Source organism: Sipha flava, unplaced genomic scaffold, assembly GCF_003268045.1.
Source record: "Sipha flava isolate LNK unplaced genomic scaffold, YSA_version1 45_pilon_pilon, whole genome shotgun sequence".
Taxonomy (NCBI): domain Eukaryota; kingdom Metazoa; phylum Arthropoda; class Insecta; order Hemiptera; family Aphididae; genus Sipha; species Sipha flava.
In genome coordinates this window covers 525887-538771 of record NW_020273227.1, presented here as the reverse complement: position 1 = coordinate 538771, position 12885 = coordinate 525887, and the positions used below count along the sequence as shown (strand labels likewise).

The following is a 12885-nucleotide window of genomic DNA, read 5'->3' as shown; positions in this document are numbered from 1 at the left end:
TTTTTTACATCCTTATCTCTGTCTTGGTGATGCTTTTACTGTTTCTTGTAAAGGATCTAATGCTTAACAGAAAAATATTGATTTATTTTGAACAGTTGCCTTCGGTGCTCGCACATTTTCGTCTGAGTTCCACCCTCTTATGTTCATACAATTGTACATTTATATCACTGCTGTGATCTAATTTAATATGTGTCTTAAAATATTGCCACACTATCGAAATAGTCACAGTACATCGTAATACAAAAAACAAGTTTACTTGAATTTAATGTACCTACTAACTATAGTGTAGGTCTCATATTATAATTTATTTATAATTATAATAATTTATATAATTATAATTAATTATAATTATTCAACAAAATAAAGTGTTTTAAAATATGCATGTGACCTTATGGCTTAAGTCTGAATAGGTAGCCTATGTTATGCATGTAAAAGTTTCAATCCCTAAAGATATGAATTTTTTTTTTTGTTATCTGAAATTTATAACATATTTATGATGAAATGTTGATATAATTCCTTGTTTTTCATAATATTTAAAACTATTGGAACACATTTTTGTAAACTTCAGTTTTTGTCCTTGATCTGGCAGCAAATTTAATTTTACAAAACGTTTATTATATTATTATCGATTTTAAATATACAATAATAAGAAAATGATAATTACACTACTTTTTAACACATAAATATATACATACTATTTAAAAACAAAAATTCTTCTTTTCTATTGTTAGTGAAATAATTGATTGAATCAAGTAACAACTCTCATTGTGTTATTTAGATAATTTTATTTTTGCTTAAAATGTTATTATGTTTATTATTTTGACAAAAACCATTGCACTTACACATTAAAAATAAAAATGGGATATTATTAAATACTAAATATTAAATTAAGAATAATTATTTTTCTTATTATTAATTTACTTCAATTTGAAAATACCATCTATAATGAAATATATTTAGTACACCTTTAGAACAAGAATTTGTTAATTAATGATAATATTTAACTTCTTAGATTCTAATCTAAGTATTGCAACATCTAGTCAATAGATAAACAATCAGTTTGACAATATTGTGGTCTTCATAATACTAGTGTATGATATTCTCAATAAAAATAAAATCTATATATTTCATAGATCATATCTTTAATAACCTTTGTTTTGGGTAATGCTTTTAGTTACTTTTACAAAGGATCCTATGCTTAACGGAGGAATTTAAGCAATGAACAGTTGCCTTCAGTGCTCATATATTTTTATCTGAGTTCCACCCTTTAGTGTTTATACATAAATTTATTTTATTGAGAATTTAGGTTTTTATTAAAATTTATTTACTGAAAAATGGAATTCTATTTTTTCAGAATCTGGGTCTGGTGAAGATGAAGACTAAAAAAAAAAATGGCCTGAAAATAAACATTTAAGTAAAAAAAAAATAAGAAGCATTAACACACGGATGTCAGCCAACGACCAAAATTGAAAACTTACCAAGGATTCTATTATAAACTTGTTTCATTACCTATGTATATTTTTTTTAAATAAAAACACCAATGATATGTATGATTATATTAATTTTTTATAGGTGAAAACAAATGATTTGTAATTATCATTTTTTTTTTTTGAGCATATTAGTAATGAACAAACAAAAATAGTTATAATTATAAATTTTAGTCATTCAAAGATGTTATAATTAATTGTCGTACCTACACAAGATGATCACAATAGCAACGAAAAAATAATTGTATTCTGTTACATCATATATTAACATATAAATGTATTAACTGCAGTGGTGTATGGCTGTATAAGTGTTGTTTTTTTTTAATAAACAAAATTATTTTTTAATTAAAGTGTTTTTCTTAACATAGCTTATATGTTATGTTAGCTATATATATCCATACATTGGCTACAAGTGATGATTTTGGCTTAGTATGAAATCATTAATCTCAGGGTCACAATTGGTCTCAATACACATAAGTATGCGATTTAGTCTAATTAATTTCCATTTTATCGTTTTGTTAAAATAGATATAACAATAGTTATACAAAATAAATACATACGAATATCTAGTAAAAAAAAAATATATATAATTATGATAATAATAATAATAAAGCGACATTGTCATTCACATGGAAACTGGAAGAGGTGTTCATCAATAATAATAATAATAATAATAATAAGAAAAGAACATATACATTTGTTTTTAAGTTTTTAGTTATCACAATACACTTGGCATTATTAAACAAAAAAAAAAAAAAAAAAAATACAATTTTAATACAGATAGGGAGTTTTGTAAACCAATTTTAATTTATCAAGTTACTGGTACAATTGAGTGTTATGCAGCGCAAGTTATTTTCTTTTAGTATATAATCCAAATGTGCTTAAAAACTAAAGAGATCAATAAAAAAAAAAGACAAGGGAACAGTAGTAGTAGTCAACGACAATTATCACTCTGAGCAGAAAACTTTTATAGCAATATGGCTAACAATTAGCTGTATATAATTACATTAATATGCAAACATCAGATATTCACTATATTGTAGCGTTATTTTTAATATTAACGAGCATATACATAATAGTAGGAAGTATAATACATGAATATATTGATAAATTTCATTGGTATTTTAAATTGAAAATTCACTAAATGTATTATGCAAGTTAACAAATATTTTTTCATATAAATCTATTATTAAATTATTTACGATGGTTTGTTAAAATGAAAAAAATATATGTTTATAATAACTATATATATCCAAAGATTAATTTAAAGCGACCGTCACTAAATAGTTAAAACTTGATATTTATTTTTAAATAATTTATATTGCAGGTACTTAGGGTATAGGTAAATTCGATAAGTGTGACACAATTAATTAATTAAAAATATGAAATAATATTTTATATTTATAATAATAATAAAAATAATAAAATAATAGTAAAAATAATACCTAAACTATATATAATATATGTAAATATATATCACTACGAACAACATAGAAGCTACTCACGACCACATTTTTTTTTTATAACAAAGTTATCGAGTAACACTAATAATTGAAAAAAAAAACTCAATGGATATGTCTTCTGCACATTATTTATAAACTTAATATGTGCAGTTAATGTAAACAATAAAGGGACCCGAGGACAAAAATTAAATGCTAATAATTGTTACAATATATATATATATATATATATATATATATAAAGAAATAAGTAAAATCTACATGATTCAGTATTTATAATGAACGATAAAGATTAAAACTGAATTTAAAAGTTTAACTCTGCCAACAACAAGTCATAACGTAAAATGATTTTGTTTTACATTTTGTACAAAGTGAATAGTAAATATTGTCACAGTTCAAAAGAAGTACTCTTGGATTATTAAGAAATAAGTTGAAAATAAGTAAATAAAAATCTGAAATCCTAAAGAAAATCAAATACAAATTTTCTCTTTACAATTGACAAAAAGTTTTGTATTTGTAAGTGTTTAAAAATTAAAAGTATTATTTAGTGGATAAACTCTATAATACTATTTAAAAGACAACTTTAAAATCTCCAACATTGAATAAATGCCCATCACGCTTCTTTAAAAAAGGGCAAAGGAGTAGGGAGAATTAATTGCACGACAGATAAAACACATAAGTTATAAGTTCTACCAAAAACGAAAACATGCAAAATGCTTAAAAAAAAAAACGAAAAAATTATCACATTATGAATGGAAAAGCTCGCGCACACTAGTGTGATTGATTTTTTTCTTTCATATTTTATCACACGCAAGACCCTAAAGTGTGTATGGTGAGGGTAACAAATTTAATTTAATGGTTACAATAAAACCTTTAGAAGTATAATATTTAGCAGTGGAATACTATTACAGCAAAACAATCATTTCCTCCCTCTTTCTTTTTTACACATGATTCAAGAGGAAGAGGTGGAACACGAGTTAGCTGGTGGTAAAACCACCAGTTCTTCGTGTCAAGTCGGTACAATAAATGGATTTTCAGATGATAAAGGTGAGCCAGAGGCAGCATCCTTAGTTTCTTTGGTTTCAATGTCTACACGACATATTGGACATCGCTTGTTAGATGACAACCATTGATCTATACACTCAATATGAAACAGATGCATGCACGGTAAACGCCTATAAAGTGATTATTTTATAAGTCAACTATGAATTATTTATTATTAAAATGTAACTTATACATACCTTACATCTTCAGTATCCTCAAAATCTGAAAGACAAATAGTACACTTCTCCGTGTTATCTTCCATTTCATCTGAAGATCTCTTAATCTGTCATCAACAAATAAATTACTCATTAATAATTATTTATTTTTATGTAAAAATTGTTTATCGCAAAAACTAATAGAATTACTTACACGTTTATATTTATGAGGAAAAGTATTCTTTTCTATTGTGTCTTTAGAGGCACCACGGTTCATCATGTGAATACGACGTTGTTCCATTAATCGTAAGTAATCTTCTAGTCGATACGATAAGTGTCGTGTTAACATGGGTAATGCTCCTATTTGTGGTGGTATTTGAGGTATATCAGCATTTGGCTGGGATGGTATTGTTGAGCCCGGAGTTGCCTATATTTGTTGAATCAAGTAGTTTTAATGGAAGATAGTTATAAAAAATAAAATAATTAACACTTACATTAACAATAGTGCCTGACGGCGCTCCAATACTAATGCGTACATGGTGCATTCGACCAGGAGGATGATAATTATAATAATGATGAATATGAGGATGACTACCGTCGCTAAAAAAATTAAGTAAATCAAAAAAATATATTTAATTAATTGATCTAAAATTAAAATACAAAAATTACCTTGAAGAACCACTTTGGACCACAATTTCTGTCTGTAATGAAGATGGAGGTACTTGTTCTATTCCATCAGTTGGAGGAGATAAGGTCTAAAATATTCAAGAAATACTAATGAGATATGTGTTTGAGATTAATTCTATCACATAAGATTTAAAAATTGTAGTTAAATTGATAATTGTTTCACTATATAAGGGTTATAAAAAGAACATAATTATTACATTTTAAAATGAAAATATTAACTTTATTTGACATACATTTTTATTTAACTAACACTTTACAAGGATATAGTGAAACCAGTAATATTGGACATTTTTAAAAAGTACATAAAATATTTTTGTAAAAATAAACATGCAATACATTATTATAATATATTAAAATTCCACATACACAGATATATTATAACAGATTACAGAAAACATTACCTTGCGATGGAAAAATAAATAGGACACCAAAACAAATAAAATCAAATTTAACAAACAGTAAAAAGAAACCCACCAATATGCTAATCAAGCATATCTTGGAGCAATGCAGAAAGTATGAAAAATAAAGAAAATAACTCTTAACATAAGCAGTTTTATTGAAACAAGTCTAGGTCCAAATCCAGATTATGAAAAGAATTTTACAAATTAATCAAAATACTAAACCAAATAATTCATTTAAATTTTAATATTTTAATAAAATAAAATAAATAAATGCTAAGCCTAGAGTATTATTATATTTGTAATGTATACCGGTTTTAAATTAAAAATGTAATTGATTTATCAAAAAATACATTTTTGTTAATTCGAAAATAGTTGTACATTGCATAAATAATACTCCAGGCTAAATAACTAAATTATTAATTGATTATTTTTAGTTTCTTATAAGACCAAAATTATCAAAACATAAAAAAAATACTGGTAGAACTGTAATTCATACTCTAAAATTCAAATTTAAAAATTTAGTTTAATAAATTGAGTTCACAGAGTTTTTTATTTAAATATTATAAACTATTAACATTTTGGCTAATCTTTTTTTAAAATACATACTAACAAATTAAGGACTTGAGTACCATTTTTTTGTTTTTATGTGAAAAAAAATGTTTAACTCATTAACATATGAACTCTCAAATTTTCAATATAAGAAAAAAAATTACGGATGAGTATTAAGAATTAACTTGCTGTTGTCTAAACTCAACATACATATTGAGCCGAATAAACTATTAAAAACAAATAAGCCAAAATAGATCTAAGCCACAAATATTAAATTATTTTTGAATTTATAGTTATACAAAAAAATCTCATGAGCTTTAAATTCTTAAGTCAAATATCTTATAGTGAGTCTGTATTTTTATATATATATATTTCTTATAAATAAAAATACTTAATTTAAAATTAAAATTAAACTAATTTCGAAAAATTATTGAACATTATATATGGATTTACTTACAATAACGGCAGTAGGACCAAGCCTACGTGAAGTAATAACTTCTGGTCGGCTGAACACATTTGGTTGTTGAGGTGAGGGCAACACAGTATGAATTGTTTGGATTGATGGATGAACAGGTGTTGCTTGAGGAGGTTGTTGATATCCCTGCATACATGAAACTGGTGGTATACTTCTTATTGATCGCACAGAACTACTGAAAAATTAAATTATGATTGTAATATTATATGTATAATATAAATATTGATACACAATATTTTGAGCCAAATATTTTTTTACAGGACAAATGTAACTATCTATATCCAAAAATTTGTTTAAGAACTAGTATATAATTACATTATATATATGTATATCACCATTTTATAAAAAAAAATACATAATAAACTAGATAAAATAAAAATTAATACAAATTAAATTTTTATTGATACACAATACTTTGGAACTTATTATAAATGATAAGTGAAACAATATATTAAAATGTTCTTACCCATTCATCATATCCATTCTTCTTCTCTGCATTTCTTGTATTCTATGTTGATTGTACCATAGTCTTTGATGATATAAAGGTACATTTGAAGGTACACATGGAGGAATTGGATGTGTAGCCATCATACCATGATGGTGGTGGTGTGCTGGATGTATATGACTACCCATTCCAAAAACAACCCTTGAAGTATTATGACACTGATTGCAAAGAGGTGGCCATCCAGGAGTTCCTGGTGGTGGGTGTGTTGAGTGTACACAAGGAGCTTGAGGAGGTTGGTCCATGAAAATTACATCATTTCGATAAAGAGGGGACGGATTAGGAGGAAATTGCTGATTGTAATTAGGCACAGAACGCAAGCTAGAATGACCAACATATTGTCGTTGTGGTTGAATTATTGGGTAACGGTTATACATTGTATGGCCCATTGATATATCAGCTTGAGGTGTTCTTCCTGAATGATTCATCAAAGGATCAGCAATCTCTTCAGATTCTTGAGTTAAATCTACTATGGGTGGACCAGTTGGCTGTTAACAATTTAATAATGAAATTTAACCAATATTATTATTTACAAAAACAATTTTAATCTAAATAAATATACAATAAATATAGGTAATAAGAATAAATATAAATAAAAAAATTATGAAGTAAATTGCAACACAGATAAATATATGGTGAATTTAATAGTTAGTTCAAAGTTTCTACATTTATAATACAAGTTTACTTACAAGTTGATTAATATTTCTTTGTTGATAGTTGTTGACTGTTACTAATTCTATTCCACTATCTTCATCATCAGCATCCATCACATTTGTCCATTCAGGTCTAATACGAGGATCATTACTACTATAACGAATGGGTTGTGAAGTTCCCGTACCATAAACAGGAAATTCATTAGCTAAAACAATATATATGGATTACATTAAGTACAGTTAAATAATAATTTTTAACTTACCAGATGATGTTTGAGGATTTATCATTCTAGTTTGATTTGAAGAACTTGCTATAGAATGATCACTTGGAGCTGTAGTAGTATGTATCTGAGAATGTGGTCGTTGTGTATATTTATAATTTCCTTGATTATTAATAGATGTATATGCAGATGAAGACATTTGATCTGGACCAAAACGTTGTGGTCTATACATTCGGTTAGACATTTGATGATGTCGGGGATAAGTTAATGGACGATTTGTATCAGGTTTACCAGTTTTCATTCGTAAATTGTTATCACCGGACAATAATGATCTAACAATATGATATAATTAAAAACTAAATTTTAAATAAGTTACTATATTAAAAATACCTTTTTCTTCCCATTTCAGACGACTGAGTAGATGGGACTGGATGATTGACAGTTCGACTGGATGAATCGTCTGTACGCGGAACAGACCAAGGTGTCTCTATAAGGGTATTTCCATACCGCCATATATCAGAGTTTAAAGGAGAAAACTCTTGAGGTGTATCTTCAGTCTCTAAATCACTTCCTTCAGCAAATAATGGGTCATAATCCATTTCATTCCCTAAGAATAAAAACAGTTGAAACATTTTTTTTAAAATTAACAAACACACAAAGGTGTTTAAACTATAAATCCTGATATTGCTATAAAAAGTATAATTATATGTATTTAAATCAATGAATACATGAAGTAATTTGTTTAGGATTCTAACTACAAATAATATATATGTATGATGGTAATTAATAGTAGTATTTCAATTAAGGGCCAATATGTCCATACATTGAAAAGAATTTAATTAATTACGAAAAAAATAACTATAATAAAAAAAAATTCTTGTACTAATGGTAAATACTTAGGTATTAGGGTATATAATATTATACTTTTAATCTATTGTTTTAATTCATATTACATTTTTTTTTAAAATAAGAATTTATTTAAATTTTCCTAAATAATATACTAACATATATTTTATTTAGTAGGTAAAAATAATCATTCAATATAATGTAGTATAATATTCTATTACCAACAAAATAATTATTTGTTTTAATTGAATATGATGTATTTGAATATGTTATGTCACCATTAATTTAAATTTAGTTAAATTAATTGAAACATTTAACAAGAAATAGTTAGTTGAAACCCAACAATTTCCATTCAAATAAATCAATTAAGAAAATGTAAACAACCATCAAAAGAAAATAATAAATGCAATATATCAGATATTTATACTATTAGTAATATAACATAATTTTAGGTTTTATTCCACCTTAAGTACAGTTAGATTTTCAAATTTTTTTTTATTTTACCTTTGCCATAAACATTACAGCAAATAGTTTCAAGTAAAACATTATTATAAAATCAAATATAAAGTAAATTAATATTTATAATTTAGATGAATTGTACAAGTTAAATTTAAGATGAAATAAATTAATAATAAATTTTAAAATACTAGTCATTAGTAAATTAAATTTAAAATTTATAATTATAAATATTCTCATTAATAACTAATGAGATATGTATAAAATAATTTAATTTATAAATTATTCGAAAACAAAATAAAATTTGACCACAGCTTTGTTTGTAACAATAAATATTAATAGCATTCAATGAATAACACTATCATTTTAAGTAATAAAATATAACAAAAAAATATATGCAATTTTAGTCTAAACATTACTATAACAGTTAGGAGATTATAATTTAAGATATAATGGTTCAAAGAATACTTACTTTTGTATAATTACAAATATTAAATTCAGGATATAAAAATAATAAAAACTACAATGTACAGCACTAACATCTTTAATTTATGAATTTAGATGTGAATAATACTGCAATTCAAATAAATACCTAGGTATTTAAAATAATTAAATAAAAAATTTTCAGAGATACAAAGTGATTATTTTAGAGTAACAAATTTAAAAATGATAGATGCTAAGTAAATAACAAATTTAGCAAGTCAATGTTTCTATGCATATTCTTTGAGGAAATAATTGAGTTATTGATTTAAAATTCCATTATTTTATAATAAATGCAAACATTTTATCACATAAAGAACCAGAGTCTTTGTATTTAACAAGATTTTAAACATATTTTATTTTCAGAATCAAAAAAATTATTTGAATAAAAAAAAATAAAAATAAAAATGAAATTAGTAAATGTACACTGACCTAACTGCATGTTTGATTCTGTATCTGCTGGTGGACTAGGTACAGGTCCAGTGGCTGTGAATGCAGTACTCAATAGATCAGCAAAACTATGAGTTTCTTGACCATTAGGGACATTATCAGGAACATCACTATCTGCTGGTATCTTTGTAGTACTTGACCAGGTATCACCATGATTAGAGGTTGTAGTGCTAGTTTCATTTAACTGATCCGCCATTGGGAAAAAAAAATATTTGAGCTAGCCGAATAAGGATAATATAATTGATTGAACAAAGGATAACAAATAAAACAAAAGGTAAAGATCAAAACATAAGTTTCAAAGATAACAGCAGAAATAGTCACCAAATAACCAAAGCTGAAAATCCATTATCAACTCATTTCACCTGAAAACAGAACAAAACTTAATTATATAAATAAATATTGAGCACACTTGTGTTTGAAAAATATAAGATAATCAGGGTATGCCTAGAAATTTTTTTATCAGGAGGGGGCTCAATATTATTACGAACACAAATTTAAATGTATTTATTTCACAAGTTAATAATTGGTAATAATTAATGATATAATAGATGATAGATCGATAATGGATTATATAAATAACCCTGGCAAATGTTCATGATATTAAACTTAAATTACATAAAAATATTAAGCATTACATTTTTTCTAGTCATTAAAATTGGAGAGGGGAAAGACAATTATTAAATTGGTAGAAAAAATTATTTTGTGAATCAAATGAAATTGTTTTCTACATTTTTAACGAAAAATAGTGATATCTTGAATGTCATTCACTCATTATAGTGCTACACAGTATAAAATCACCAGAAATGATAATATAAAACAATTTTACATCACATTAAATGATAACAAACATGATGATATAATATCAACTATATTTTTTTAATTAATATTAATATAAAATATGAATATTTGTTGAACATTATCTATTAATCTACAATTTAAAACTTTTAAATTATTCATAGACAATATTATCCAGAATAAAAACTATTTTTCTGAATAGATTTTAAGGTTAATCAACAATTTGTGGCTTATGCAATAATTAGATATTTTTATGTATAATCTGGATCATAAATATAATTTTTGGAAAAAAAGATTAACAGGTATAGAAAACAAATAAAGAAAAATATTACATAATTGATTGATAATTATTTATTTACTTTATATTAATATGATAATAAAATCTTTTAGATACAAACATACATAATGGTTTCAGTAGATAAAATAGCTATAATAAAAATCAATTATTTAAACACTATATCATCTAATGGTATATCAAATGCAGACATTAAACAGTTGTAAGGTCAATTTTAATTTTAATTATTTTCTAAGGAATATAAAAAATTATTTTGTTTAATAATATAAATATTTGTTTTTTATATCAAGTTTTATTAAATACATATTTTAAGATTCCGATATCAATAAAAATAAATGTATAATATTAACAAATTATTATCACAAAAGAAAAATTATAAAATTAATAAAGTGTATAGTACCTCTTCTACCTACTATGCAATTACATTTTATGTTTAAAAATTAATAACAATACTTTTTAAAAATGGAGGTACAAAAAATAAAATAAAATAAAAACATATTATTTATCATACAATTCTTCAAATAATAAGGCAATACATACTTTAATATAATTTGAATATAAACTAAATATTAGAAAACAGAGAAGTACTAAAAATTTTAGCTAAATTACCTAAATGGAAATTATTAACAAAATTAAAACAATTTTATTTAATAAGTATAAATAATAATATAAGGGAGCAAGGAAAAATGTATGAATATAACTCACATGATTGTATTCGGTCAACTTTTTTATTTAACTATTATAAGATATAATGAGTAAATCCTGACTATTACAATATAGGGGTATATATTAAAGTATAGGGGCAAATACTACACATAGGAACATATTAAAAAATAGGGGTTTTCAGCAAAAGTAAATAAGACAAAACAATATGTAAATACATGTCAATTAAATCAATAAATACTGTTACATATTAAAGTACAATGAATAAGTGCTTATGGGTAAATTTTAAAGTATAATCAAAGTGAAATGTTTAAATTTCTCGTTTTTTATGTTTTAAATAAGATATTCAGTATATTATTTCTAAAACCAAGTATCCTATTTTTCAAAAATGTACTACGTACATATATATATATATACCTACATCATATTAAACACTTTGATACTGACATACAACAATTTAATTAGAAGAAAATGAAAAATGTAAGCGAATTTAAATTTAAAAATGCAAAAATTAGGAACAGAATAATGTATATTATAAATAGAAAGTGTATATACGCAAACTTATGTTCATAACTTATATCAAGATACATTTCATACCTCAATACTTTGATGTCAATCATATAAAATAAGAAAATTATATTGAATATAGAAAAAATAACATTGATAGTTTCATCAAATTAAAGATCGTATAGAGGAAGCAAAAAATGTATTCCGTCTCTCGAGGAACGAGTAGAAGCAAAACAATGAACACGACGGCTTCAGAATGAACATGCACGCGAATTTCGACTATAGGCGGAAATATAATAATTAATGACGTTACGTGTTCGTTGGGGAACGATGAAGGGAATTAAGTTGTTTATACTAAGATAACGCAGTAGTTAAGTTACAAAATCGCGGTAAGAGTGAAGGTTGTGTCCTACAATGTACTGGCCATTATAGCACACACGTCGACACGAATGTTTTTGTTATTTATCAAAATTGTTACCTTTTCGATACGTCCGCGTCCATTCTTCAACGACCAACACTACCGCGTGCTGCAGGGAAAATTATTGCAAAGAACTCAAGCAGAGATTTTAAATTTATAGAAATAACTCATTTTTTTTTTTTTTTATGTTTTTTGTTTTTCTTGACGAAAACAAAATAACATTTCACGTGAACAAAAAAAAAAAACACCAGCAGACGCACGACTGATGCAGCAGTGTGGGGGGGGTGAATGTATAGAAGGTAGCGTAGCACTGTAGCAGCGCACTGTGCGTATTGGGAAAC

At 25.1% G+C, this 12885-nt stretch overlaps 2 protein-coding genes across 4 annotated transcripts in view; one reads left to right on the top strand and one right to left on the bottom strand.

Moving 5' to 3' along the window:
• The window catches only part of LOC112689612 (protein krasavietz), a 7334-nt gene extending 5786 nt beyond the window's left edge, over positions 1–1548 (top strand). Inside the window, exon 8 of the mRNA XM_025563397.1 lies at positions 1355–1548. Within this exon, the coding sequence (XP_025419182.1) occupies positions 1355–1383 (29 nt within the window). The 3' untranslated portion in view covers positions 1384–1548. The remainder of the gene's footprint in view (positions 1–1354) is intronic.
• A 2006-nt stretch (positions 1549–3554) lies between these two features.
• On the bottom strand, positions 3555–12836 carry LOC112689609 (E3 ubiquitin-protein ligase arkadia-like). 3 transcript variants are annotated; one of them, XM_025563395.1, is made up of 12 exons: positions 12605–12836; positions 9849–10228; positions 8025–8241; positions 7677–7966; positions 7450–7619; positions 6725–7248; positions 6241–6430; positions 4816–4901; positions 4641–4746; positions 4361–4573; positions 4189–4274; positions 3555–4122 (listed from the first exon to the last, which is right to left on the bottom strand). In XM_025563395.1, the coding sequence occupies exons 2-12, from the start codon at positions 10060–10062 to the stop codon at positions 3957–3959; spliced, it is 2262 nt and encodes a 753-aa protein (XP_025419180.1). In that variant the 5' UTR covers positions 10063–10228; positions 12605–12836; the 3' UTR covers positions 3555–3956. The 3 variants fall into 3 exon arrangements, with proteins under 3 accessions (XP_025419180.1, XP_025419179.1, XP_025419178.1); XM_025563393.1 differs by having other exon boundaries at positions 3957–4122; positions 6241–6433; positions 12605–12835; XM_025563394.1 differs by lacking the exon at positions 12605–12836 and having other exon boundaries at positions 6241–6433; positions 9849–10062.
• Positions 12837–12885: the final 49 nt, after the last annotated feature.

Bases quoted from the DNA above. Each gene is read 5' to 3' on its own strand.
- LOC112689609 (XM_025563393.1), bottom strand. From the start codon at position 10,062: ATGGCGGATCAGTTAAATGAAACTAGCACTACAACCTCTAATCATGGT. The intron at 6,434-6,724 runs GTAAGAACATTT...TTAATTTTTCAG, and splicing joins AGAATGGATATGATGAATGG to TAGTTCTGTGCGATCAATAA. The intron at 4,574-4,640 runs GTAAGTGTTAAT...CAACAAATATAG, and splicing joins CGTCAGGCACTATTGTTAAT to GCAACTCCGGGCTCAACAAT.